General features: G+C 35.5%; 1 protein-coding gene across 1 annotated transcript in view; it reads left to right on the top strand.

Annotated features, from left to right (window-relative positions):
• SYCP1 (synaptonemal complex protein 1) overlaps positions 1-26,117 on the top strand; it is a 119,573-nt gene that overhangs the window by 22,643 nt on the left and 70,813 nt on the right. Inside the window, exons 12-16 of the mRNA XM_033197401.1 lie at positions 763-871; positions 8,110-8,204; positions 8,703-8,887; positions 10,182-10,249; positions 18,016-18,077. Coding sequence (XP_033053292.1) covers positions 763-871; positions 8,110-8,204; positions 8,703-8,887; positions 10,182-10,249; positions 18,016-18,077 — 519 coding nt within the window. The remainder of the gene's footprint in view (positions 1-762; positions 872-8,109; positions 8,205-8,702; positions 8,888-10,181; positions 10,250-18,015; positions 18,078-26,117) is intronic.

Below are 26,117 nucleotides of genomic sequence, written 5' to 3'. Positions count from 1 at the left end.
CACAAGAATGTTTCAGATTATTATTATGCCATCTCTATCAGTTTCAAGTCTTCTATGGAAAGCAATATATATAATAGAATCCTCTTCTATTTCTCACTATATTTGCAGTTTTTCTTGTCTGATTTGCCACAAGATGTCTTCTAACATGGTTAACAGGGATATCTACTTAATAATTTAAAAAATTAATTCACAGTACAGACAGGATAATAAAAACTACAAAAATAGAGTGAAGTACTAAAACGGTTTTTGGTGTTCTAGGTGCATGGGCAGAGCTTACAGATTGTTGGGTTTCCTTGTAAAATGATGGCATGGCCAGCTAGTGCTTTTGCTGAGGACTCCTAAATGTCATTATTTGTAACAATTTTTTTTTTGCTGGGCCTTTCTAAATTCTTGCTTGCGGATACAAACTTGGCTGATGGCATTCTGGAGCTGGATTGGGCAGGATAGCAAAGACAGACTGAATCTTACCATTATATATGTTGACTTTTCCATTATATATACCCCCACCCATCCCTGTGCCTGGAATACCCACGTTTAGAGATTGCCTTTTTCAATTTGATATGCCACTGTCTCTTACAAAGATAATAGGGCCAGTTCTCTGACTACATTGGCTGCCAGGGAGCAATGAGACCAGCGTAGGAGGGTTAAGTGGACCAGCTGAAAAGCATGTAGATGAGTACATAAAATAATTGTAGGTATTATAAATGTTAAGATGTCATATTTAACTTTTTATATTGATAATGTATTATTTAAATATTTTAGGTGTCACTCCTATTGATCCAAATCACTGAGAAAGAAAATAAAATGAAAGATTTAACATTTCTGCTAGAGGAATCCAGAGATAAAGTTAATCAATTAGAGGAAAAGACAAGTAAGAATTTATATAAGATAATATAATGTACCTTATGTATTCCTCTTGTTATGTTCTAAATGTTGGCTTTCATTACAAGTTTGTTTTAATGCTTTCTAGTACTGTAATTCTCAATCTGAGTTGGTTTGGTTGGAGGAGGGCATAATAGATTAATCTGGGAAGCTTTTGTAAAATACATATACTCTTCTTTTCCCTTTTCCATGCTCTTACCTTTTTCAAATGTTTCAACTATATGCTCCACAAAGACAGAGACCTTGTCTTTTTTCTTCACTGACTTGAAACTGTTTGTTGCATTCCAAGTGTCAAGAACAGTGCCTGGCACATATAAGGCACTCAAAATTAATAATTTTTTTTTTTGAGATGGAGTCCCACTCTATCACCCAGGCTGGGGTGCAGTGGCACAATTTTGGCTCACTGCAACCTCTGCCTCCCGAGTTCAAGTGATTCTCCTGTCTGAGCCTCCGTAGTAGCTGGGACTACAGGTGTGTACCACCATGCCCGGCTAATTTTTGTATTTTCTTAGAGACAGGTTTCGCCATGTTGGCCAGGCTGATCTTGAACTCCTGACCTCAGGTGGTCCACCTGTCTCAACCTCCCAAAGTTCTGGGATTACAGGCATGAGCCACTGTGCCTAGCAAAAATTATTTTTTGAATGAGCAAATCGTATGGGAGCACGATGGAGAGAGTTACTAATTTTTCCCAGAGAGAGACCTTTAGAAAGGCAGTAGGAAAAAACTGTTGAACTGTTTAAAAGTTTAGTAGACAGTGAACTGGAGGAGACAATATAGGTGGAATAAATGGCTTGTGCAAGTCATGGAAGTAGGAATGTTAGGGTATATTTTTAGTAAACTGACTGGTGTGGCAATATCTTATTGAACTCAGGCAGATGAAATTGTAAAAGATTTGGATCCCTTTATGAAGGATCCTGAGTGTTGTGTCATGTTTAGACTGTCTTATTAGTGAATATTTTTCAAACTTTTCCAAAAGGCAGGACACTTAGAAGGCATAGTGTTTGTGAAACACCATGCACCTTGCAGAACATTATAGGGATCTTATGTTTTTCTGTTCTTCAAAACATTCTCTTTCCTTCACATGGCAAATAATTATCTGGTTTCTGCCAATCTATACCTGCTAATTTCATCTTACTGTCATAACTATGTGATATTCTCCAGATATATTGAAATAATTTAACTTCAGCTATATTTTGTGATCTTTTGATCCCACCCCATGCTTTTGGCTACTACCTCTGCTCAGAATGAATCTCTTTTCTCCACCCCAAGTCTGTTGGCTAAATTGTTAGTAATGGCATAAGCATTACCTGTTTGTCTGTCCCCTGTGACTAGAAGTGTCTTAAGGAGGGATTGGGTTTTAAATATCTTTGTAACTATAGTGCCTAGTATATTGTTATGCGCATAATATGAGTTCAATAGTTGGATAAATGAAATAATATTTAATCTTATAAACTGAAAAAAGTAATACATAGCTATAATTCTATATGATTTCTGTAGACTCATACCCACTGAAATGTGTTCATTTAAGTGATTTTTCATTGTTTCCCATATGTATGTATCTTCCACTTGTTTTTCTCTGTGTTCAGTGTGGATATTTTTTACTGGTCTGTTATCTAATCCTGCCTGTGATGTGTCTAATTTGCTTTAAACCCATCTACTGACTTCTTTACTTTAAATGAATCATATATTTTTCATTTTGAAGTTTCCATTTGATTACTTAAGAGTTCAATTCTCTGGTTAAGTTTTCTCCTCTTTTAAAAATCTCATTTTTCACCTCTTAAATATATATTCATCATTGATATTTTATAGCTATTCTCTGTTTATTTTAATATATGTCTCATCTGTTGGTTTATTTCTATTGTTTCTTTTTTAAAACTGTGGTAAAATATGTGTGACATAAAATTTACCATGTTAATCATATTTAAGTGTCCAGTTCTGCAGCATTAAGTATGTTCACATTGTTATGCAACCATAACCACCATCTGTCTTCTCCAAGAACTCACCATCCAAGAACTCTTTTCATCTTGCAAAATGGAAACTCTGTATCCATTAAAAAATAACATTCCATTCCCTTCTTCCTGCAGCTTCTGGCAACCACTATTTGATTTTCTTTCTTTTTACTTTTACTTTTTAATTTTGCTGTTTGGGCATTTGTTCTTATCCTTTGGTGTGCCCAGTAATTTTTAAAATTAAATTCTGTACATTGTAATAAGAAAAATCTTGGAGCTTCCCGAAGATGTTGTCTTTTCTCTGCTAGAGAGAAATTGGGTGTGTGTTGGGCTGATTATCTGAATCCAGTTAGAGACTGAGCTAAATGAAAGGAAACTGGCCAAGTATATAAGGTTTTTCAAGTCTTCAGTTTTGTTTCTTTAGCTCTTTGAGACCTCTCAAAAGTAAGCTGGCTTTTCTGTTCCTTAGCAACAGGCCTCTGCCTGGGTTAAGACAGCATCTTAGTCTTTTGTTTATACCCAGATCGGCAGATGTCAGTTGTACTTTATCAGTTCACTTTCAGCAGTTTTCTTTTAAGAATCTTATCCCATTTAGTCCTTTTATGTCATTCTGTCTTTTCCGGTTGTTTCCAGCATGAGAGTTGGTATGCTACTAACTACTCCATCCTGCCTAGAAATATTCATTTAAATTAATTATGATCAACTAATTTTTGTTTTTCTTTTTAATGTTTGCTTGATATTACCTAATTTATTTTGTCACTTGCTAATAATAGTTGGTTCCTAAAGAGTATTAATTTATCAAAAATTAAGCAGATAACAATAGTATTTTATATGATTTCATTATTTCTTGTGGCTGAACAGTATTCCAATTTGTATATATATATATATACATTTCTTTATCCAGTCATCTGTTGATGAACATCAGTTGATTCCATATTGCTGCTATTGTGAATAGTGCTATATGTGTATTTTAGTTCTATAGACAGGACATTATTATTACTGTTTTATACAGACAGTATTTATTTCGTTTTACCCATGTATTTTTTTTTCAATTTCTTTGCTTTTTTTTTTTTTTTTTGTATCTTAAACTTTTCATTCAGATCATTTTCTTTCTGTTTTAAATAGGAATATTTAAAATCTCCTTTAGTGAGAATATGTTTGTGATTAGCTGTCATAGATTCCATTTGTCTGAAAATTTATTTATTCATTCTCATCCATAAAGGATATATTTGCATGATATGTCTTTCTAGGTTGGCACACCATATGTTGTTTTTAGACATTTCTTTTAGCACATGGAAGGTATTATTTTACTTTCTTTCTTTTTTTTTTTTTGAGATGGAGTCTTGCTCTGTTGCCCAGGCTGGAGTGCAGTGGGACAATCATGGCCTCAAGTGATCCTCCCAACTCAGCCTCCTGAGTAAATGGCATACAGGCAGATGCCAACACATCTGGCTAATTTTAAAATTTGTTGTGGAGACAGGGTCTCACTATGTTGCCCAGGATGGTCTCAAACTCCTGGGCTCAAGCAATCCTCCTGCCTTGGCTTCCCAAAGTCCTGGGATTACAGATGTGAACCACCACGCCTGGCTTACTATGTTGATTTTAAGAAGTCAGTAATATCTTTTCAGATTTTCTTCATCTTTGATTTTTAGCATTTACAGTATAATATGTTTACTCATAGGCTTAGTTTTGTTTAATGGCTTCTTCAATCTATAAATTACTGTCTGTTACTATTGTGTCTTGGAAATTCTCAACAATAATCTCTTCAGATATTGTATTTACTCTACTTTCTGTTTCCTCATTTTCTGAGTAAGAAAAAAATGTTGAGGAAAAAACCCGTGTTGCATCTTGGGAGGCTGAGGTGGAAGGATTACTTGAGCCCAGGAGTTTGAGGTTACAGTGAGCTATGATTGCTCCATTGCAGTCCAGCCTGGGTGGCAGAGTGAGACCCTGTCTCAAAACAAACAAACAAACAAACAAAACAAACAAAATAAACCAAACCCGAAACCAAAGTAAAAACCTACATTAATTTTCTAATTCTTCTTTGACTCTTAATCTCTTTTTCCTATTTCAACAGTTTTGCCTTTCTATACCTTATCCTAGATAATTTCTGTTTACCTATCTTGTAATTTACTAATTTTCTTCTCTTTTATTTCTCACACATTATGAAATTCCTCCATTTTATTTTTAGTTACTAAGATGTTTATTTTAAGATGTTATTCTTCTTTTTCTAAGCTGCCATTCTACTTTATCTAGTTTTTTATTTCTTCTTATTTTCAAGGTTGTCTTTTCTTTAAATATACAAATCATAGCTATTTTATAGTCCTTTTCTGATAATTTTTTATTTTAAATGTTTGTGATTCTCATTCTGTCTTGTTTATGATAGTTTTTAGTCAAAGTGCCTTGTTTGCTTGTGTGCCTTATTGTTTTTGACTTTATGCTCATTTTTTTTTACTTGAAAAAAAGATTACTTATAGGAATAAGTTAAGGCCTGCTTAACATCCCCCTGGGAGGATTTGCTTTTTGTCCCCCCATGCACATGGTGTTTCTATCCATTTGGGACAACCTTAAGTCAGCTTGAAGGCTTGGGGTGTCCTGAACCACTCAGGTGATTTCAACCTGGGCTGCAAATCTGCCTCTGAGTTGGTTTACTTTTGCTTGCTCCTTACATCAAAACTGTCCCAATTTATTGTACAAAAGTTTACTTCTTAGACTTCCTCTACTCTCTGTAGTCTTTGGGTTTTCATATATCTTAAATTCTTTATCCCATCATATTTTAAACCAAAAGTCCAACTTTGCAAGGGTTTGCAAATGCCCTCTGGGCACAAACAAGTTTTGTGGGTACCTTACTTCTATAAGTTTCTATTTTCTCTTCATTTTTGGCCTGGCAAATTCCTAATTTTGTCAGGAGCTTAATGCTTTAATATTCTTAATATTTGATCTTGAATTTTTATTCCCGTTTACAGGAGTGTTTAAATGACAAAGCTCATCATTATCCCTTTGGAGTTTTCAGTTTCACTTTTATGTATTACTTCTAGTAGTTTTACTGATTTACTGATATCTTCCTTTAGTTTACAAAGTATGAGATAATACTTATTTTTAAATTTCATAACCAATAATTCCAAAATCTGAAATCTTTGCAGATCTAAGTTGGCCTTTTGTTCACTTTGCTGACTCTGTTCATGGTGCTTTGTTTCTCATTGTGTTTGTTGATTGTAAGGTCATGTAACTTTATTTGTGTAAATTCTTTAAGGCCTGGATTAGCAGTATATTAGGCCTGGAGAAAATTTGCATGTTCCATTTTCTAGGATCCTGGGGAAACTTAGGAGCACTTCAAATTAAATTTTGGCTTGGAGCTCTTTTGAACATTCTGGCAGTATACGTTCTGTTCCCATACATGACTAAGGGCTAGTTTGTGCTTATGATTTTTCAGGGGAAACATTTATTACCAGACCATAAGAAATAGTATCATAATGGACACCACAATCATTAGTCAACATTTCCCTCTCTCCTGGTTAACTTTTTCATTTTTTTGTTTTGTTTTGTTGTTGTTGTTGTTGTTGTTTTTGACAGAGTCTCAGTCTGTCACCAGGCTGGAGTGCAGTGGTGCGATCTTGGCTCGCTCAACCTCTGCCTCCCTGGTTCAAGTGATTCTCCTGCCTCAGCCTCCCCAGTAGCTGGGACTACAGGCACGCACCACCATGCCCACCTAATTTTTGTATTTTTAGTAGAGACGGGGTTTCACCATGTTGGTCAGGATGGTCTCGAACCTCATGACCTCATGATCTGCCCACCTTGGTCTCCCAAAGTGCTGGGATTACAGGCATGAGCCACCGGGCCCGGCCCAGATTTACTTTTTCTATTTTTTCCTCAGAGTTGGACCAATGACCCTTTCATTCTATGTAGTTTTTTCAGAATGGAATTTTAAAAATATAAACTTGGCACATACTTCTGTTGCTTAACATCCTTCATTGTTTTGCATGGTCTTCATGAATTATAAACCAGAAGACTCTGAACAAGTTATATAATTCCTGTTATGATCTTGTCCTTATTATCTTTCCAATCATATCTCCTGTGACTTATTCATTATACTTCAAGCCTTATGCTCCTAAAATACATTTTCTTTAGATGCCAGAATGTGTCATTCTATCTCTTCTGTGTTCCATGCTCTTACACTTGCCTGTAACCTTTTCTCTCTTAACTCCCATTACCTTTGCTAATTCTTACTGTCTTTCAAATGTTTCAACTCAGCTGCTACTTTCTGGAAGTCTTTAAACTTTCTCCCTCTCCCTGAACCTCTAACTCTGACTGATCTTATTTGACTTAGGTGTCCCCTCTATGTAAACTCGCAGAACATCTAGTGAGTACCCATCAACACAATCATTGTTCATTTGCCTGCCTGACCAATATACTGTAAATTATCATGAATATTAAGGTCCAGTTTCTACCATATATCACCATTATCATCATGTTAATAGCAGTTATCATTTATTGATTATGGATTAGACACTGTGCTTGAGCATTTTAAGTTGCATTATCTTGTTTAATTCTAACAGCAGGTAACTCTTCATAATATGAATAATTATCATTATTCTAATATTCCAGGTGGGAAAAGTAGTCAGACTGGTTAAGTATCATGCCCGAGGCCAGGTAGCTTAGTAGAAGGAAATTGTATAATTTGAATCCAGAGAATATAATGAACTTCTTTTTTCTATTGTTTTTATGATGTTTAAAAATGAGTGCATAAATATGAACCATATAGACTAATACCTGAGACTTAGTATTTATTAAAAATGGGCTCTTAAGTGTAGTCAAAAGCTTTTATTTATCATTTAATAAATAAAGAGAATATTTTGAAAAATAAAAAAACAAGATAATCAATAATGAAAATAAAATCGTGAATAATTTTACCATCAGGAGATAAATTACTTTTCATATTTTAGTGTGTATACTTTTGCATGCAGTATTTAAATATCATTTTAAACCCACTTTTTTTATTCTACATTTTGTGAATATCCAAATTAGTAATCAATCAATAAAATTTGTATTAAAAAATGTAAATCCTTAAATATTTATTTTTGAGTTATTGGGAGATAATAGTCTTGAAAAGTCAGTAAAGCTTGATGGTGACCAATGTTTGTGTTTATATTTGCATATTTCCCCCTCATTTTGTACTATTATCTAATGGAGGAAAAAGACTAATTGTCACAAATAATAATTAGTTTTCTTGGTATATATCTTCTGCTCAGTACAATCTATTTATAACTTTCTCTTTTAGAATTACAGAGTGAAAACTTAAAACAATCAATTGAGAAGCAGCATCATTTGACTAAAGAACTAGAAGATATTAAAGTGTCATTACAAAGAAGTGTGGTATGATTTAAAAACTCAGTAGTGTGTAATAAGTCTCACACTATCAATCAGTCAACAAATATTTATTAAATACTAATACAATGTACAAGGACCTGGAGTTTCAAATAGATAGAGAAGACACAATCCTAGTCTGCAAAATGCTATAGTTTAGAGACATTGCATAAAACACATCAAAAGTATAATTAAAATACAAGACCCTGGACAGGTGCCAACAGGGTGGTTTAGGTAATAAATCAATAGTTCTAAGAATTGAAAGAATAGTATGGCTGAGTTGGCTAGGAAGGCTCCATGGAGGAGTTGGAACTATAGGTGGGATTTGGAGAACAGTGAATTGAAATAAGAGTAGTGGGTGGGCATTTGAGGGTAGGGAGGAGGAATAATAGTTAGGAAAATATGAGGGTGGGAAAGGGGTAGTAAATGTATAGAAGCAGATAAGTTCAGCTTTTTTGGTTAAGGCCTTTGGATCATTGCTCTTATTTTATACTTTATTTCATTTAGAGTACTCAAAAGGCTTTAGAGGAAGATTTACAGATAGCAACAAAAACAATTTGTCAGCTAACTGAAGAAAAAGAAGCTCAAATGGAAGCGTTTAATAAAGCTAGAGCTGCTCATTCATTTGTGGTTACTGAATTTGAAACTACTATCTGCAGCTTGAAAGAATTATTGAGAACAGAACAGCAAAGGTAAAATACTTATTATTTTTGATACATAAAATAAGTGAATAAAAACAATTTACTTTTAATATTCAATGCCATTTTCTTTGCATTGCCAACTGACGTGTAATTCATATAACAACTATAATCAGGTCTCTTATGTATAAAGTGGGAATACATTTTAAAAGTTTCTTTGGATAGACAGATATCTTAGGAAAAGATGTAAAAGAAGATGTTCTCTAGGATAGTTCCCATGTGTGCTTTGCCATAGAATTTAGTTATATACAAAAACTCATGAAGGGTTGATGTGGTGATTTATTTAATGACTCTGTAGATTATTATTAGCTTCCTAGAAGTAACTTCCAGACTGTAGAGTTTATCTTACTGAGGTCTGTAGACCTTTCTGATTTATAAGTTTAGCAGCTAGCCTGGTATAGGTACTACTCTATGTTTATTAAATTAACCAATTAATCTGTATCAATTTAATTAATATAATTATTATTAACTTAATAAATGGTTTAATAAATGTGATTACAGAAAAAAACTAGTATTTTCATTTCATCTAAATAGCGGTTTTTCTAACACTTGAGTGTTAAAGACTCTATTTTTCACTACTTTATATTAAGGAAATATTTATATAAAGCTGTGTTAGGAGGCCTAGATAATTATTTTTTGTCTCATTAGCATTAGGGTTAATTAAGTTTGGTAGGATAAAGGAGAACACGTTTCTCTCTGAAGCCATAGCTGGGGCCTAGCAATATTTTTTTCTTCGTTGCTTGTGCATGGTGAGGGAAAAGCTAGCCTTTCTAGCTCCCCTAATTTATATATTTTTGATTGACCTATCCAGTGATTTTTCATTTTTAAAATGGTAAGTTACCTAAGATTCATCTATCCCTATTACCTCAGTGTTATACTTTGAGGAAACAGAAAGCCAGAGAAGTTAACCAAATTATACATGTTCTCATAATTATATTGTTCCTAAGGCAGAATTCAGTATAATAGTAGTTACATACTTAATCTCTTTCAGAATTCTAGGATGTGTTAATCTGATTATCATCAACAGCTAAGAGAAAGCTTATACCATAAGCTTTAAGATATATATGTATATTACATAAATGTAATATACGATTATGTATTTATAATAGTAATATCTTATTTTAAAATGTTACACTATATAGCACAGAGTAGGTACTTAATAAATGTTTAAGAATCCAGTGGGTGAATCTATTTTAAGATGTATCATTGCTAAATTGCACCAATTTTAGTTATGAGATGAATTCTGACTAAAATAATATTTTGTATTGAAAATGATATATTTTACAAGATTGGAAAAAAATGAAGATCAATTGAAAATACTTACCATGGAGCTTCAAAAGAAATCAAGTGAACTGGGTAAGACTTAGAGAATAATGTGTGTTCCTTAATAATACTAGCTTATTATAAAATCATAAACACTGTTTTGAAATAAAATATAATTTCCCCTCTGTCATTTGCCAGTAAAGATTGCTTGATAATATTTTTATTTCAATATTTGAAGGTAGAAAATTTAAACCTTAAGAAAGACTATTTTATTATGCAGTTAGTAGATATTTAGAAGTGTGGGGAGCCTAAGAGAGGCCTGAGGCTCCTAACAGAATACAACTAAGAGAAGTTGATATTCTGTTTTTTTAATTTTAGGATTCAGAGATCTTAATAATTCTTAGTGAGAAATGTCTGTTATTGTTTAATTGAATTTTGAAATTTAATTGCTTTGTTATGTTAGATTATGTACTACTTACAGGAAAATGTGATCCTATTTTATCATAAGGTGTTATTAAGATTCAACAACTTTCATGGCCAAAAGAGATATTCTCTACAGTAGTTATTTTATAATTTATGGCCATGTAATTACATAATTCTAATAACCTATGCTTCATATTCATAAATCTTCATATCTATAAATGTAGAAAATTACAAAGAATAAAATATTTTCCAATTTTAGTGAAAACAAAATTTTTATAAATTAAAAATATTCATGAATTGGCAAATATTTTATAAAATATTTTCATAACTATGTAAGCTTTATTATTAGATTTAACTACTTATATAATTAAAATAATTGTCAACTAAAATATTATCTAGTATCTGAAATGTGTGCTTTACATTTCACAAGTAGTTAGGTTGTTTGAACTTTTGGACCATATTTGTGCTTTTTTTTGGTAAGGCTTAATTTTCCACTATAGATTAACCCTTTATCATCTAAAATTGTACTATCAAATGCAAATAATTTTATCTTCTTAGGATAAGTTTAAATTAGAATGGTTATAATATAAACCATTCCATTTTTTATTCTTCCTTCGAGCATAAAGTACTGTTTTAAATCATCATATATACCTATACTTACTTTAAAAAAATTATTAGTATACTTTAAGTTCTAGGGTACATGTGCACAACACATAGGTTTGTTATGTAGGTATACATGTGCCACGTTGGTTTGCTGCACCCCTCAACTCGTCATTAACATTAGGTATTTCTCCTAATGCTATCCCTCCCCCAGCCCCCGACCCTTCAACAGGTCCTGGTGTGTGATGTTCCCCTGCCTGTGTCCATGTGTTCTCATTGTTCAACTCTCACTTATAAGTGAGAACATGCAGTGTTTGGTTTTCTGTCCTTGTGATATTTTTGCTGAGAATGATGGTTTCCAGCTTCATCCATGTCCCTGCAAAGGACATGAATTCATCCTTTTTTATGGCTGCATGGTATTCCATGGTGTATATGTGCCACATTTTCTTTATCCAGTCTATCATTGATGGACATTTGGATTGGTTCCAAGTCTTTGCTATTGTGAATAGTGCTGCAATAAACATACATGTGCATATGTCTTTATAGTAGCATGATTTATAATCCTTTGGGTATATACCCAGTAGTGGGATTGCTGGGTCAAATGGTATTTCTAGTTCTATATCCTTGAGGAATCGCCACACTGTCTTCCACAATGGTTGAACTAATTTACACTCCCACCAACAGTGTAAAAGCGTTCCTATTTCTCCACATCCTCTCCAGCATCTGTTGTTTCCTGACTTTTTAATGATCGCCATTCTAACTGGTGTGAGATGGTATCTCATTGTGGTTTTGATTTGCATTTCTCTGATGACCAGTGATGATGAGCATTTTTTCATATGTCTGTTGGCTGCATAAATGTCTTCTTTTGAGAAGTGTCTGTTCATATCCTCTGCTCACTTTTTGATGGGTTTTTTTGTTTTTTTCTTGTAAACTTGTTAAGCTCTTTGTAGATTCTGGGTATTATATTAGCCCTTTGTCAGATGGGTAGATTGCAAAAATTTTCTCCCATTCTGTAGGTTACCTGTTCACTCCGATGATAGTTTCTTTGGCTGTGCAGAATCTCTTTAGTTTAGATCCTATTTGTCAATTTTGGCTTTTGTTGCCATTGCTTTTGGTGCTTTAGTCATAAAGTCTTTGCCCATGCCTATGGCCTGAATGGTATTACCTAGGTTTTCTTCTAGGTTTTTTATGGTTTTAGGTCTTACATTTAAGTCTTTAATCCATCGAGTTAATTTTTGTATACCTATACTTATTTTCTTTAGAATTGTTTAATTTAATGTCTTAGACTAAGTAATAATTTTGTTTCTTAAAATGTCTTTAATGGATATTTATTTGTAATAATTCAGTCTAGTATTGAAATTAAGTGACTGCTATTTTGTATTATTATATGATTTTCTCATAGTAGAGCAATATATTTTGACAAATTTGAAAAAGTATTCTAGAATTATGAAATAGAACCATGTGTGTTTTTTAGCATTGCCTTAGATGTTGTAGGAATGTATAGAAGTAAAATACCATCCTTTTGAGAAATCTCTGATTATTGTTGGAGAAAGGTTAAACACATAAAACCCTTAGAACAATGGTGTCCAAAATGAAGGAGTGAGCAAAATTTCCTTTAGGAAAAGGGAAGAAAATATTAGAATTTTTATTTTTATTTATTTTTATATTTTAAATTTGTTTTATAATGAATACTATGATACATATTATTTTATAAATTTATATTTACAAACATTTATAACATTGATTATACATTTATGTAAATATAAATATGCATTTGTATTTTATACATACTTATATATTTTCGGTGAATGCTTATAGATTTCTTATTGATGGAGGTATGTTAATACTGATACCAAGAGGAAGCCTAAGATAGCAATGTGTACTGCATAGTTGGAAAAGGCTTTATGGAAAAGGTAGATTTAAATTTAAAAGTAGGCTTTAAGGCTTCGGATAGTTGTAGAGGATGAAGGAGTGTAGGAAACATCATGTGTAGGAAAGTAGCATTAACAATGACATAGGTACTGAACTTCTTTGGGTGACAATATAGTCTCAAAACCAGAAATCTTGAAGGATATTCTGTACTATTCTCTTTCCCTTATGCTTTACTGCTAATTGGTTATCTGGTGTTCCTTGACACCTAACTCATAAAATATAACTAACTTAAAAGTTCCTCTTAACTATCATTTGAATATCTTCCTTTTCTTGATTTCCACAGACCTAGAGCAGTTCAATTCCTCATTTTCTCTTTCTTGGTTTTAGAATTTCAGGATGCATGTAAAGAACATAATGGTACCAAAATTGTATTTGTGAGATTAATCATCAATCCGTGCTTCACATTACCCCCGTTTGTCCTAATCTTTGTTCATCCCTTGCTATATTTAACTAAGATTCTGTTTGCTTTACCTTTCTTTAAAATCCCTTTTCTTACCCCAACAGCTCTCATTCTTCTTTGTTTCCTGGCTACACTTTACATTCTTCCTTGATGGTATTTTCTTAGGCTTACATCTTGGTTAAAGCGGTCTTCCATTATTTCTTCAGCAGTCTCAATCCTCAAAACACTTTTAACCTATGTACTGCTCGGATATAGGCTGCCCTACTCCTTGTATCTTTTAGGTCAGACATCTTTGACCAGTGCTATTATAGTTACAATAGCTTGAGAATCAGTCCTTTTGTTTCTAGGATAGCCACCTTTTGATCATTTTCTACATTGCTGTTAGAGTGTTTCTTTAAAAATACAAATCTGATTATTCCTTGTGGCAAATTTAAGAGGCATCTCATTGTCTAAGTTCAAACTATTTAGATATCAGTTATCTTTTCATTGTTCATTTAAAGAGTGGGAGTACTGCATACCAAGTGAGTTTAAGTCAATTGCAATAGGAAATCTTTGGCAGTTTTTTCCCAGTTTCTTAACTTGTTACAGTTTTTTTTTTTTTTGCTGCTTCATGCATTGCCCATCTTCAATTTAATCTAATGTTGCTGTAAATGTGTCTTATTCTTGTACTCATTTTTCCATATCTGGATCCATCTTTGCTTTCAATTTGGTTATGTAACAGATTCCCCTCCTAGTATGTTCTATTGCTTCTGCTTTGATTATTAGATGTATAATATAATAACTATTGAAGTAAGGCTTAGATATTTATTCCTTATTTAGCCTTGGATACGTAATGCGAAATGTAACAGACATGTCTTTGTTCTCACGAGGTTTGCACTCTTCTTGGAGAAACATACAAAACAAATAATCACAAATAAATATTTAATTATAAATTGGGATAAGTGCTATGAAGGAAATAAAAATGATGCAATGCGGTGGCTGCAATGGACTGTGTGGGCCAGTCCCCAGCCTACAGGCAAGTGCATGTGGGTGAGTGCCAGCTGTGGTGGTAGTGGCAGGCCTGGCTGACCCTTCGTCAGGCACCCAGGAGGAGTGCTTAGGTGCTAATGGTGGTGGATGGGGCAGTGTGATCCCCTAGGCTCTTGGACAGTGTACTCAGGCACTCGAGGGAGAGGGAGCAGAGATAGTCATGGTGGGCCTCTCTTCAGGCTTCCTAGTTGTGTTTATAGGTGCTGGCTCTGGTGGGCAGGGTGGGGTGATTCCTACGCCCCTGGTGGAGCATTCAGGTGAGTGCTGCAGCAGTTGTGGTGAGCTGGGGGAGCCTGCCCTTAAGAGTATGTGCAAGTGTGCTATGGCCCTGCTGCCAGGGATGATGGGATTGTTGTAGGTGGCAGCAGCTGTAGGCAGGCCTCTGAGGAGTGTGCACTTCAGCCCCAGGCATCAGCTGTCTGTGAGCCTGTACTCAGGGTATGTGACCCCACTGCTGGGAGCAATGAGGTTGCTGCTAGTGGCTGTGGCTTCACCTGGTAGCTGGCAGTGGCAGTGGTTGTGGCTGTGAGCAAGGTAGCTTGTCCTTGGGGTGTGTGCAAATGTGTGATGGCCCTGCTGCTGGGGTGACATGGGATTGATGCCATTGGCTTATGCTATGGCTCCAGCAGCAGCAGCCAGTAGTAGCAGCTGCGGGAGGGGGAAACTTTCCCTGGGGCACGGGAAGATGTGCAGCAGTCCTGCTGTTGGTAGGGGGCAGGGTTGCTGCCAGTGGGGTGCACTTCAGTCTTGGTGGCAGTAGTCAGCAGTGAGTATTGGCTGGGGGTTATATCAGTGGGGCTCCAGGGATATGAAGATGCAGGGGTTGTTGGGCCTCAGAGTAAGATGTAGACTCCTGGGGGCTGGGCTCTCAAAATGGCACTGTGCTATAGCTGCTTAGAACTCAGAGGGTGGGTGGGACTCAACATGAACTCCCTCTCTGGAGCAATGCCTTTGTGAGATCTCTAGTCAGCTACCTATGTTAATCTCAGGGCCCAAAGGAGTCTACAATGGCTAGGATTGCAGGAGTCTGCAGTGGGACTGTGGATAGTTGGGGCTTTCTCACTTACCCTTTCCCTGGATTAGGGAGTCTTTCCAGGCTTCCAGCCCATCCTGAGCAGGCTGCCTCACTTCCCTCTCCTTCCTTGCCTTAGGTGTTTCCTGACACATCTCTGTTGAATTTCAGTGTTCTTAGAGGATCTATTTGAAGTGTAATTATCTACTCACTAATTTAGTTCTTCTTTGTGGAGGAGGTGAGTGGGCAGATGCCTCTAATTAGCCATCTTGAAGCCTCTCTGGTTTTTAAACTTTTGTCTTACATTTTCTACCTCTTTGTTCTTTTTCCTGAATTGGGAGATATCTCTATTCTATTTCTGTCTGTATCTGTATCTGTATCTCTGTCTCTATCTCTATCTCATCTCTATCTCTATCTATCTAAATTTGTTTCTCCCTTGCCAATTCAATCTTTAAATTTTATGTCTGTTTTGCTATTTTAAAAATCTCAGTTGTCAAATTTTAAATTTCTAAGAGCTCTAGGTAATCTATTTCAGGGATCTGGTATCCTATTGGAACATTATACTTAGTTAAATATCTGTTTCTGTTTACTCTATTAACTCTTTTTCTTTGGGTTTTAGTTTTTTTCACAGTTTAATTTGGAGCTTTCTTTTTCATTGTTTTGCTTTTCTTCACAAATTGTTGGTACCTGATTGTTGACTCATCTATGTATAAGTATTCATCTTTTCCCACTGTGTATTACAATCTAATTCTTCTGATTTATGGGAGTGAGTGGGAGTTGCTGTGTGGAAAGGTGGACATAGTGGCTTGTCTTTTACTATAGGGGATGTTTATCCTGCTTAAGAATAGTGAGCTATTTGGATCACTACCTCGTCTGCCACCCAAATTCCTAGGATCTTTACTTTATCCTGAGGTAGGCTTTGTGGTGAGAGGTATGGTCACTTGGTCTTGTTGTTCCATATAGCCTTCATTGAATTAGTGTGAATTTTTTTTCCCTCCAATGATTCCTTCATTTTCTGGTTTGTTAATGATATTCTCTTATTTTGTTAATGTTGTTCTTTTATATATATTTTTTCTTGTACCTTTTTTCCTAATTTTGTGGGATTGGGGTGAGAGAGCATATAGAAACATGCTCAGTCCACTGTCTTTAATCAGTTTTTGAGTTTTTAAAAATTAAGTATTTTGACCTGAAATAACACTTTCTGGTTAAATAAGCTACGTATATGTCAGGTTTTTCTTTTGGATTCTATATTGACATTTTATATTTTGTTAATTTTCCTTAAAGACTGTGGACAATTATTACAAGTGTTTTTAAAAATGTACAGAGTTTGAGAAATTTTCAGTAAGTCTATTACATCTCCAGTAATCAATAATGACCCTTAACAGTGAGGAAGGACAATATTTCAGACATAATAAAGTTTTAGCTGACAGCTGGCCATATTAGGGAACTCTGTAGGCAGTTCTTTTTTGGTTTCATTTTTTGTGGGCAGGTTAAAAATATAAGAAAGTTGAAAAATGCGGGAGGCTTGGGCTGGAAAGATTTTTCAATTTATTAGCATAATGTTGAACTCATGGAAGTGTAGAAAGAAAAACATTGGGCTTTATTTTTTAGGATGGCAAGAAAGAAGGCTGTCAGCAAAGAAAACAACAGCAGGAGTTAGAGAGGAAACAGGAAATATGAATAGTGCAAAATCAAAGAGGAAAAAACGGGAAAAGTTAATAGTATCAAATAGTACAAACTTCCACAATGATGAAGACTTAAGAATTGTATCACAAAATGGTTATTGGTGATCTTTAAGATGATAATTTTATTATTATGGTTATAGGCATTAGTTTTACTTGGAGTTCAAAATGAGATGTGTAGGTAACAAATAGGAATTTGTTGGCAAAACAAACTAAGAAATTTGATAGTTGCTTGAAAGAGCAGAAAGGTCAGATATTGTTTTATATTCAAATAGAATGTTTGGACGAGATAGGGGAAATTAAAGATTCCTCTACATAGAATCTGTGTATATTGGTAGTATAAGAGCAGAGTCTCACAGGAGGTGGGAATGTTGAAATCCAAAGTACAATGCTCAGAATTAGCTTGAAAAAAGAGAGTCACTTCTTTTAAGTTTGGAATGACGATTAAAAGGTCAGATGTTTAGACAGTGATGAGTTGAAGGTAAATGTGCATTCTGACCTCATTTCAAATATATTTTATATAGATTTATTGCTTATTTTGCTTTGTGAATGTTGGGTTATTTGGCAATGGCATTAACTTTATAGAAACATCACTATTAGTATTTATCTTTAATTAGCTTTGCATAGTTAGATTTGGACTTCCTCTATGCTTTACATTGCTCTAGTTGCATTTACCTCTCCTGATTTTTCCCTTTTGCATAGTATTATGCTTGTTCCTTCTGTCTCTTTTCCTATTATTTTAATCCAGCTTTTTAACACTTTTTTTTTGTGCTTATTTTAGAAGAGATGACTAAGCTTACAAATAACAAAGAAGTAGAACTTGAAGAATTGAAAAAAGTCTTGGTAAGTATAGTCTTTCCTATTAATATATAGCAATTACTTTTCAGAAGAATATTGAATCCCTTGACTTACAGACTCTCACACTATAGATGTTTTATACTAATTTTTTCAGCAAAAATGTAAAAATTATATTTGGTTTTAAGTAAAGATGCATTTTTATACCAATTTTTATATACCTTGTTAACCGTCTTCATCAAGCTGTTTATATCATTTGAATCTGTGCTGATAGCACACTAAGATCAAATTTGCATGTTATGTAACTGATTGTAAATTTGGTAATTTTGGATGTTGTACTCTTTGAACAATAAAGATGCAATTTTGAAAAAGGTGTATGATATATATTCAGTACCTATGTTTAATGTTCAGGTAGAATCAAGTTTATTCTACCTACAGTGAAGATGTAGGGTAAAATTTCATTATATTTTAATTGATTGCCATGTATAGAACATGGGTCAGCAAACTTTCTTTAGAGGACTAGATAGTAAATATTTTACAGTTGGTGGGTCATACATGGTCTCTCTTCTCTTCTTCTCCTCCTTTTTGCCTTCTCTTATTTTTAAGAACCTTGTAAAACTATAAAAACCATTCCTAGCTTAAGGATCTAGGAAAAGAGACTTGAATTTGTCTTGCATACTGCAGTTTTCTGGCCCCTGATGTAGAAAATAATATTGTTTATGATGACTGATTAATTGATTTTGTGTTTACCTATCACATCTCTACCTGATTTTGCAGCTCCTACTTCTTCTGTCCCTTGGAAGCATTATTTTAAAATACTTTTCTTTTCTCCATTTAATTGCTCTGGGACAAACTGTTTGCAACTAATAATAATGTTTTCAGTGCTTTCAGATTTATTAATGCATGCTTATACAGGTCTTAGCTTAAATGTCACTGCTTTATGAAACCTCTCTTGATACTCCAGGCTAGGTTTAGGTCTTTGTATGGCTTATTTCCATAGCACCCTGAATTTTTCCTTTATAACACTCATCACAAATGAAATCCACTTATTTTTGGTATTACTATTTAAGGCTTTATTCACCCTTTAGACTCCTTACCTAGCATAGTGGCTGGCGCATAGTAGGTGCTCAATAAATAAATAGTGGAATGAATGTATGCTTCAATAAGGGTTAGGAGCGTTTGTCTTGTTTACCTTGTGACTCTAGTACTTAGTACAGAAAGGGACACTTTGTAACACTTTATAAATATTTGTTGAATGAATACTAAAGCATTGGCTTTTATATAATGATTCACTTCTGCATGGACGATTTCACTGGTAAATTCTGTCGAACACTTTAGGAAGAAATAATACCAGTCTTCCACAAATCCTTCCAAAAAATAGAAGAGTGAAAACAATTTTCAAGTAGGTTTTTGATACCAAATCCTAACAGAGATATTATAATAAAGGAAAATTACAGACCAATATCCCTATGAATAAAAGAAAATTACAGACCAATATCCCTATGAATATGAGTATAAATATAAAATTCTTAATAAAGTATTAGTAAATCTAATCTAGATTTTAATACATGATAAAGATCATATTACATCAAACAATTTATCAAGAATGGGATTTATCAGAAATGTAAGGTTGGTTTAAAATTTGAGCTGTGTAATTTACTGTATCAAGTAACAAAGGAGAAAAATAATATAATTATCTCAATAGTTGCAGAAAGACATTTGACAGAATTTCACACTCATTCATGATTAAAAAAAAACTTTCAGCAAACTAGGAATAGATGAGGACTTCTCCAATCTGATAAAGAACATCTACAAAATACCTACAGCTAGCATCCTATTTACTGATGAAAGGCAGTGTCAAGAACAATGTCTGCTCTAACCACACCTATTCAACATTGTATTGGAGGTTCTGGCAAGAAAAATAAATATATACAAATTAGAAAGGAGTACGTAAAACTGTCTCCCCAACCCATGACAGGCCCCGGTGTGTGATGTTCCCCTTCCTGTGTCCCAGTGTTCTCATTGTTCAATTCCCACCTATGAATGAGAACATGTGGTGTTTGGTTTTCTGTTCTTGCAATAGTTTGCTGAGAATGATGGTTTCCAGCTTCATCCATGTCCCTACAAAGGACATGAACTCATCCTTTTATATGGCTGCATAGTATTCCATGGTGTATATGTGCCACATTTTCTTTATCCAGTCTATCATTGATAGACATTTGGGTTGGTTCGAAGTCTTTGCTATTGTGAATAGTGCTGCAATAAACATACGTGTGCATATGTCTTTATAATACTTTAGGTATATATGCAGTAATGGGATGGCTGGGACAAATGGTATTTCTAGTTCTAGATCCTTGAGGAATCACCACACTGTCTTCCACAATGCTTGAACTGGTTTACAGTCCCACCAACAGTGTAAAAGTGTTCCTATTTCTCCACATCCTCTCCAGCACCTGTTGTTTCCTGATTTTTTAATGATTGCCATTCTAACTGGTGTGAGATGGTATCTCATTGTGGTTTTGATTTGCATTTCTCTGATGGCCAGTGATGATGAGCATTTTTTCATGTGTCTGTTGGCTGCATAAATGTCTTCTTTTGAGAAGTGTCTGTTGGCTGCATAAATGTCTTCTTTTGAGAAGGGTCTGTTCATAGCCTTTGTCCACTTTTTGATGGGGTTGTTTGATTTTTTCTTGTAAATTTGTTTAAGTTCTTTGTAGATTCTGGATATTAGCCCTTTGTCAGATGGGTAGATTGCAAAAATTTTCTCCCATCCTGTAGGTTGCCTGTTCACTCTGATGGTAGTTTCTTTTGCAGTGCAGAAGCTCTTTAGTTTAATTAGATCCTATTTGTCAATTTTGGCTTTTGTTGCCATTGCTTTTGGTGTTTTAGACATGAAGTCCTTGCCCATGCCTATGTCCTGAATGGTATTGCCTAGGTTTTCTTCTAGGGTTTTTATAGTTTTAGGTCTAACATTTAAGTCTTTAATCCATCTTGAATTAATTTTTGTATAAGGTGTAAGGAAGGGATCCAATTTCAGCTTTCTACATGTGGCTAGCCAGTTTTCCCAGCACCATTTATTAAATAGGGAATCCTTTCCCCATTTCTTGTTTTTGTCAGGTTTGTCAAAGATCAGATGGTTGTAGATGTGTGGTATTATTTCTTAGGGCTCTGTTTTGTTCCATTGGTCTATATCTCTGTTTTGGTACCAGTACCATGCTGTTTTGGTTACTGTAACCTTGTATAGTTTGAAGTCAGGTAGCATGATGCCTCCAGCTTTGTCCTTTTGGCTTAGGATTGTCTTGGCAATGCGGGCTGTCTTTTGGTTCCATATGAACTTTAAAGTAGTTTTTTGCAATTCTGTGAGGAAGTCATTGGTAGCTTGATGGGGATGGCATTGAATCTATAAATTACCTTGGGCAGTATGGCTCTTTTCATGATATTGATTCTTCCTATCCATGAGCATGGAATGTTCTTCCATTCGTTTGTGTCCTCTTTTATTTCATTGAGCAGTGGTTTGTAGTTCTCCTTGAAGAGGTCCTTCACATACCTTGTAAGTTGGATTCCTAGGTATTTTATTCTCTTTAAAGCAATTGTGAATGGGAGTTCACTCGTGATTTGGCTCTCTGCTTGTTATTTGTGTATAGGAATGCTTGTGATTTTTGCACATTGATTTTGTATCCTGAGACTTTGCTGAAGTTGTTTATCAGCTTAAGGAGATTTTGGGCTGAGATGATGAGCTCGCAGACACTTTGAAGGGTGTGTAGATCAGTTTTTATTTGGTGAAAAGTGAAAAAAGGGAATCAGGGACTGTCAGCAACATGAGAGTCCTGCTAACAAGCTTTCTGCCTCACAGATTGAATCCCCAGTTACCACACAGGAATAGAAGGGGCCAGGCTCCTCTTTCTTGCAAATGGCATGAACTTCCCAAGGCCCCACCCTGTCCTCCCAGTGCACAGACTGGTCGGAGGTTCTCCGGGAAGACCTTTTTACTTGGCTGTCTCATTCTCCACTCTAAAGAAGTACATCTAACTGCCATTAGAATAAGGATAAGGATATGGACAAAGACCAATCTTAACTGCTTCCTACTGACAGGAGGTTCTGTTTTGGGAAAATAGTCAAATCTCCCTCAGAGACGTATCTAAGGATTCCTGGCAAAAGGGGCCAATGTCTGAGTTGCATGACCGTTTTGGAGTTTGATGGCCTGAAGGTGAGAAGACACAAACAGGGTTATTAGAAAATATGTATCAAAATGAAATGTGGGGTGGGCAGTAAGGACAGCTCAAAAATCCCAAGGCCTTTTACCAGTTTGCATGGGGAAAGGGGGGCCAAAAGCCTGACTGGTAAGAAAAGCTTTTACCTTTTTGCTGGTATGTCAGGCTTCTGGGTTCCCTTCCCCTGAGCCCAATCCTAAACCGACCAGTTTAAGGTTTGAGAAATTAAATTCCCAATTTGGAGGATGCATCTGAGGGGAGTCTCCCATAGTACGAACACACAATTACCTATCAGTGAAGAGAGGAGAGAGGAGGAAAAAGGAAAAAAGAAGGTTTTTTTTTCCAAAGGAGTCCCAGGAATTCAGGATGCATTTGAAAGGGGTGCAGACTGAAGATGAATGGTTATTCATCTAGAAAAGAGAGCAGGCATCCCTGGTTCCTTTCTCTTCCTAGCAAATACCTGGGATATGTGAGGGAGGGAAAGTGAGGCATTCCTGTTTCTTTCCTCTGTTCTTGCATCCCTGAGTCCTGGCAGGCATGATGGGGTACCACCCATTGGTGTTTTAGTGGCTTTCACTCATGTTAACAGGGGAGCCTAGAGGGTGGAAGTATCAGCTCTTACCCACATATGCTATATCTCTCCTGCTGTCAGTAGCCTTTGAATTTCCTAGACCTCATTTATGTCATGGATACTAGCATAGACTTTATCTATGAAATGGGAAGCTTGGCTTAATTGGCAGGAATCAGCCACACTCACCTGTAGTATGCCTTTTAACTTCCATTATTGTCTGCCTCTGGATCCAGTTTTCTTTCCTAGTGCTTTGACCCAAACCTTGGAATTGAGTTTGGGACCAAAATGTGTCTCAGGAGTGTTGCATGGACTCCTTATCGTAAGCTGAATGCTAAGGTAACACTGTGGAATTAAGTTTTCCTCCAACGAAGAAGAGAAAAGGATGTCTTGTGACACACCCAGATAACTGGTGGCTATCATTATGCTTGCTAAGATTTGGGTGCATTGTGCTTGGCTTTGGCTAGCTCCCTTGGTCTTACTTTCCCAAAAAAGAAACCTCCAGGTGATGGGCACCCTATTTATTCCCATCATCTGTCTGGATTTGCAAGATAGTTGCTCAGAGCTAGAATATTGATCCAGATTTTTACATTACCCATCCCCCTTTCTTCCTTCTGAACTGCATCTGGAGAATGCTGGTTGGTTCATAGGAACAAGCAGGGTTAGTCTAAAATGTAGGCAAAAACTTAAAAACAACTAATGAATTTAGAATGTAATGACAAATGTATGATAAGTTTTGAAACATAATTTCTCTCTCTCTAGTCCTCATTTTTGTTAAAGAAACAAATCATGACAGGATTGAGTTGTTTGCAAAATAGACTTTAGTCTTATACTTGGCCTGATTTTTTGCATAAAGTACAGCAAGAATAACTATTTCTACATAGGACTTCTAGATTGACTTTGATGGTACTGTGTTCCACAAGGAATCTCAGACAAGACCTTTTAAAGCTAAGCCCAGCCATGGGTTTCTATCCTCAAATACCTCTGAGTTGGGTGATCCTGTCCTCCTAAGGTCCCAAGATACACTTGGAACTCCTGGCTTGTTAGAAAGTGACATTCTTTACTGACCACAGGTCAGGAACCCTGTACAGGGGCTGTGCAGACAAGGGTGTAAGGCCAGTTTTTTTCCCAAGGGGCTTTTATTGGCTCTGCAAGTCAAGTTTGATTCCTTAAAGGGAAGCATACCCTTCCAGTCTAAGCCATGGTGAAACAACCAGTTTCTTTAATTGCATCCTGTTGCAAAAGAAAATGGATTCTTATTGCACTGATGCAAACAACTATATTGCCATAAGTTAAGAATACTCACAGATAGTTTCCAAATTCTAGAGGAACCAGGCAGAGAGAAACAAACATGCTCTAAATTTTGTTCACAAGAGTATACCTTACTCAATTATTAAAGGCTGTAAATAGTCCAGAATGTTTCCTTTATTCTGAAAAACAAAACAAGTATCAGCAATATGCCAAGCAAAAGTCAAAAAGATTGCTTCAGTTTTCTGAATTCATTCAGTTAGCTTTTGTTTTCCTTGATATTCATGAACATTTTAGCTCTTTTTGAATTCTGTACATTTCCCTTTATTCCTGTGTCATAATCTTCAAAGTTATCAGACCTGTATTTGAGAGCACTTGTCAAAGTTCTATAGCTTATTGTAAACCATCTTTTGAAAAGAATTAAAACAAGACAACAATTGTGAATAATGAAATGCCCAGGGTAGTTACAATTAGAAACACAACTGACAAAGAAGTTTGGTATCTCCTTGGTTTACAATAACTTAACCTTAATTGTGATTGATAGCATACTCAGACATTAGAATTTCAGAAATCCCATACAATTTGGGAACATATATTAGTATTATTCACCAAAATGTAACCTAAAGAATATTGAGGCTGGGCGCGGTGGCTCAAGCCTGTAATCCCAGCACTTTGGGAGGCCAAGACGGGTGGATCACGAGGTCAGGAGATCGAGACCATCCTGGCTAACACGGTGAAACCCCGTCTCTACTAAAAACTACAAAAACTAGCAGGGTGAGGTGGCGGCGCCTGTAGTCCCAGCTACCCGGGAGGCTGAGGCAGGAGAATGGCGTGAACCCGGGAGGCGGAGCTTGCAGTGAGCTGAGATCCGGCCACAGCACTCCAGCCTGGGTGACAGAGCGAGACTCCGTCTCAAAAAAAAAAAAAAAAAATTGAACACCATTTTGGCAATCCTATGTAACTAAACATGTCACATAATCCTGTTTACCTCTTTTCTGGATACTTCAGAGGCCCTTCTGAAGCATCGGAAAAGTCTGGCATCAGGAAAGGCAATTTTGAAACTGAAGTTTGATTTTGGGAAGCCTGTTAAATATGTTAGAGGTTTAAAACACTTAATGTTATGAAATAGAATTCCAGATTACATAAATCATTTATTTTGCCAAAATCATGATTCAGAAACTTCTATAACCTGTTACAAATTTTGCTAAAGAGCAGATTAGTGCTTACGGATACCTTCTTGTGCTTTTATTTTAAAGCTTAATTTACAGAAAAACCTTATAGTACCCTTTTAAATTTAGTCAATATATGCACACACAGAATTTTTGCAAGATTAAGTTTTACAATCCTTCCACCACTTGTATGAACTTTTATCTACTTTGAAACAATTCTTTAACCTTAGGTAAGAATTTAGATTTTTAATGCCTTCTTATAACCTTTTTTTTGTTTGTTTGTTTGTTTTTTTGTTTGTTTTTGAGATGGAATTTCACTCTGTCACCCAGGCTGGAGTGTGGTGGCATGATCTCAGCTCACTGCAACCTCTGTCTCCCAGATTCAAGCGATTCTCCTGCCTAAGCCTCCCTAGTAGCTGGGATTATAGTTGCCCACCACCATGCCTGGCTAATTTTTGTATTTTTCATAGAGATGGGGTTTTGCCATGTTGGCCAGGCTGGTCTCAATCTCCTGACCACAAGTGATCCACCTCCCTCAGCCTCCCGAAGTGCTGGGATTACAGGCGTGAGCCACTGTATGTAGCCCTTATAACCTTTTATTAAAAACACATTTTACTGTTCTTACACACCTCACATGTAAATCTATTTCCAGTAGTCTCAATTATATGTCATGATGGCAACTTTTAGCAATTTTTAACTTCAATGTAAAATCTGGTAAGTTGTTTTGAGTATATGCTAGGAGCAGCTAAGGTTTGACTCCTTCCTGCATAATTAAGGGTGTGGTTAGTTCCATATGTCCCCATGCCTTACCAAGTTGAACAGTTCTCAAAACCAAAAAGCAGTTTATAACCTTAAAACACTTAACAAACCTTGCATCTGACCTGTGTAATTT

The sequence above is a fragment of the Trachypithecus francoisi genome, unplaced genomic scaffold (assembly GCF_009764315.1).
Source record: "Trachypithecus francoisi isolate TF-2019V2 unplaced genomic scaffold, Tfra_2.0 Lachesis_group5, whole genome shotgun sequence".
In the NCBI taxonomy this organism is placed as follows: domain Eukaryota; kingdom Metazoa; phylum Chordata; class Mammalia; order Primates; family Cercopithecidae; genus Trachypithecus; species Trachypithecus francoisi.
This window is presented reverse-complemented; position numbering and strand designations above follow the sequence as displayed.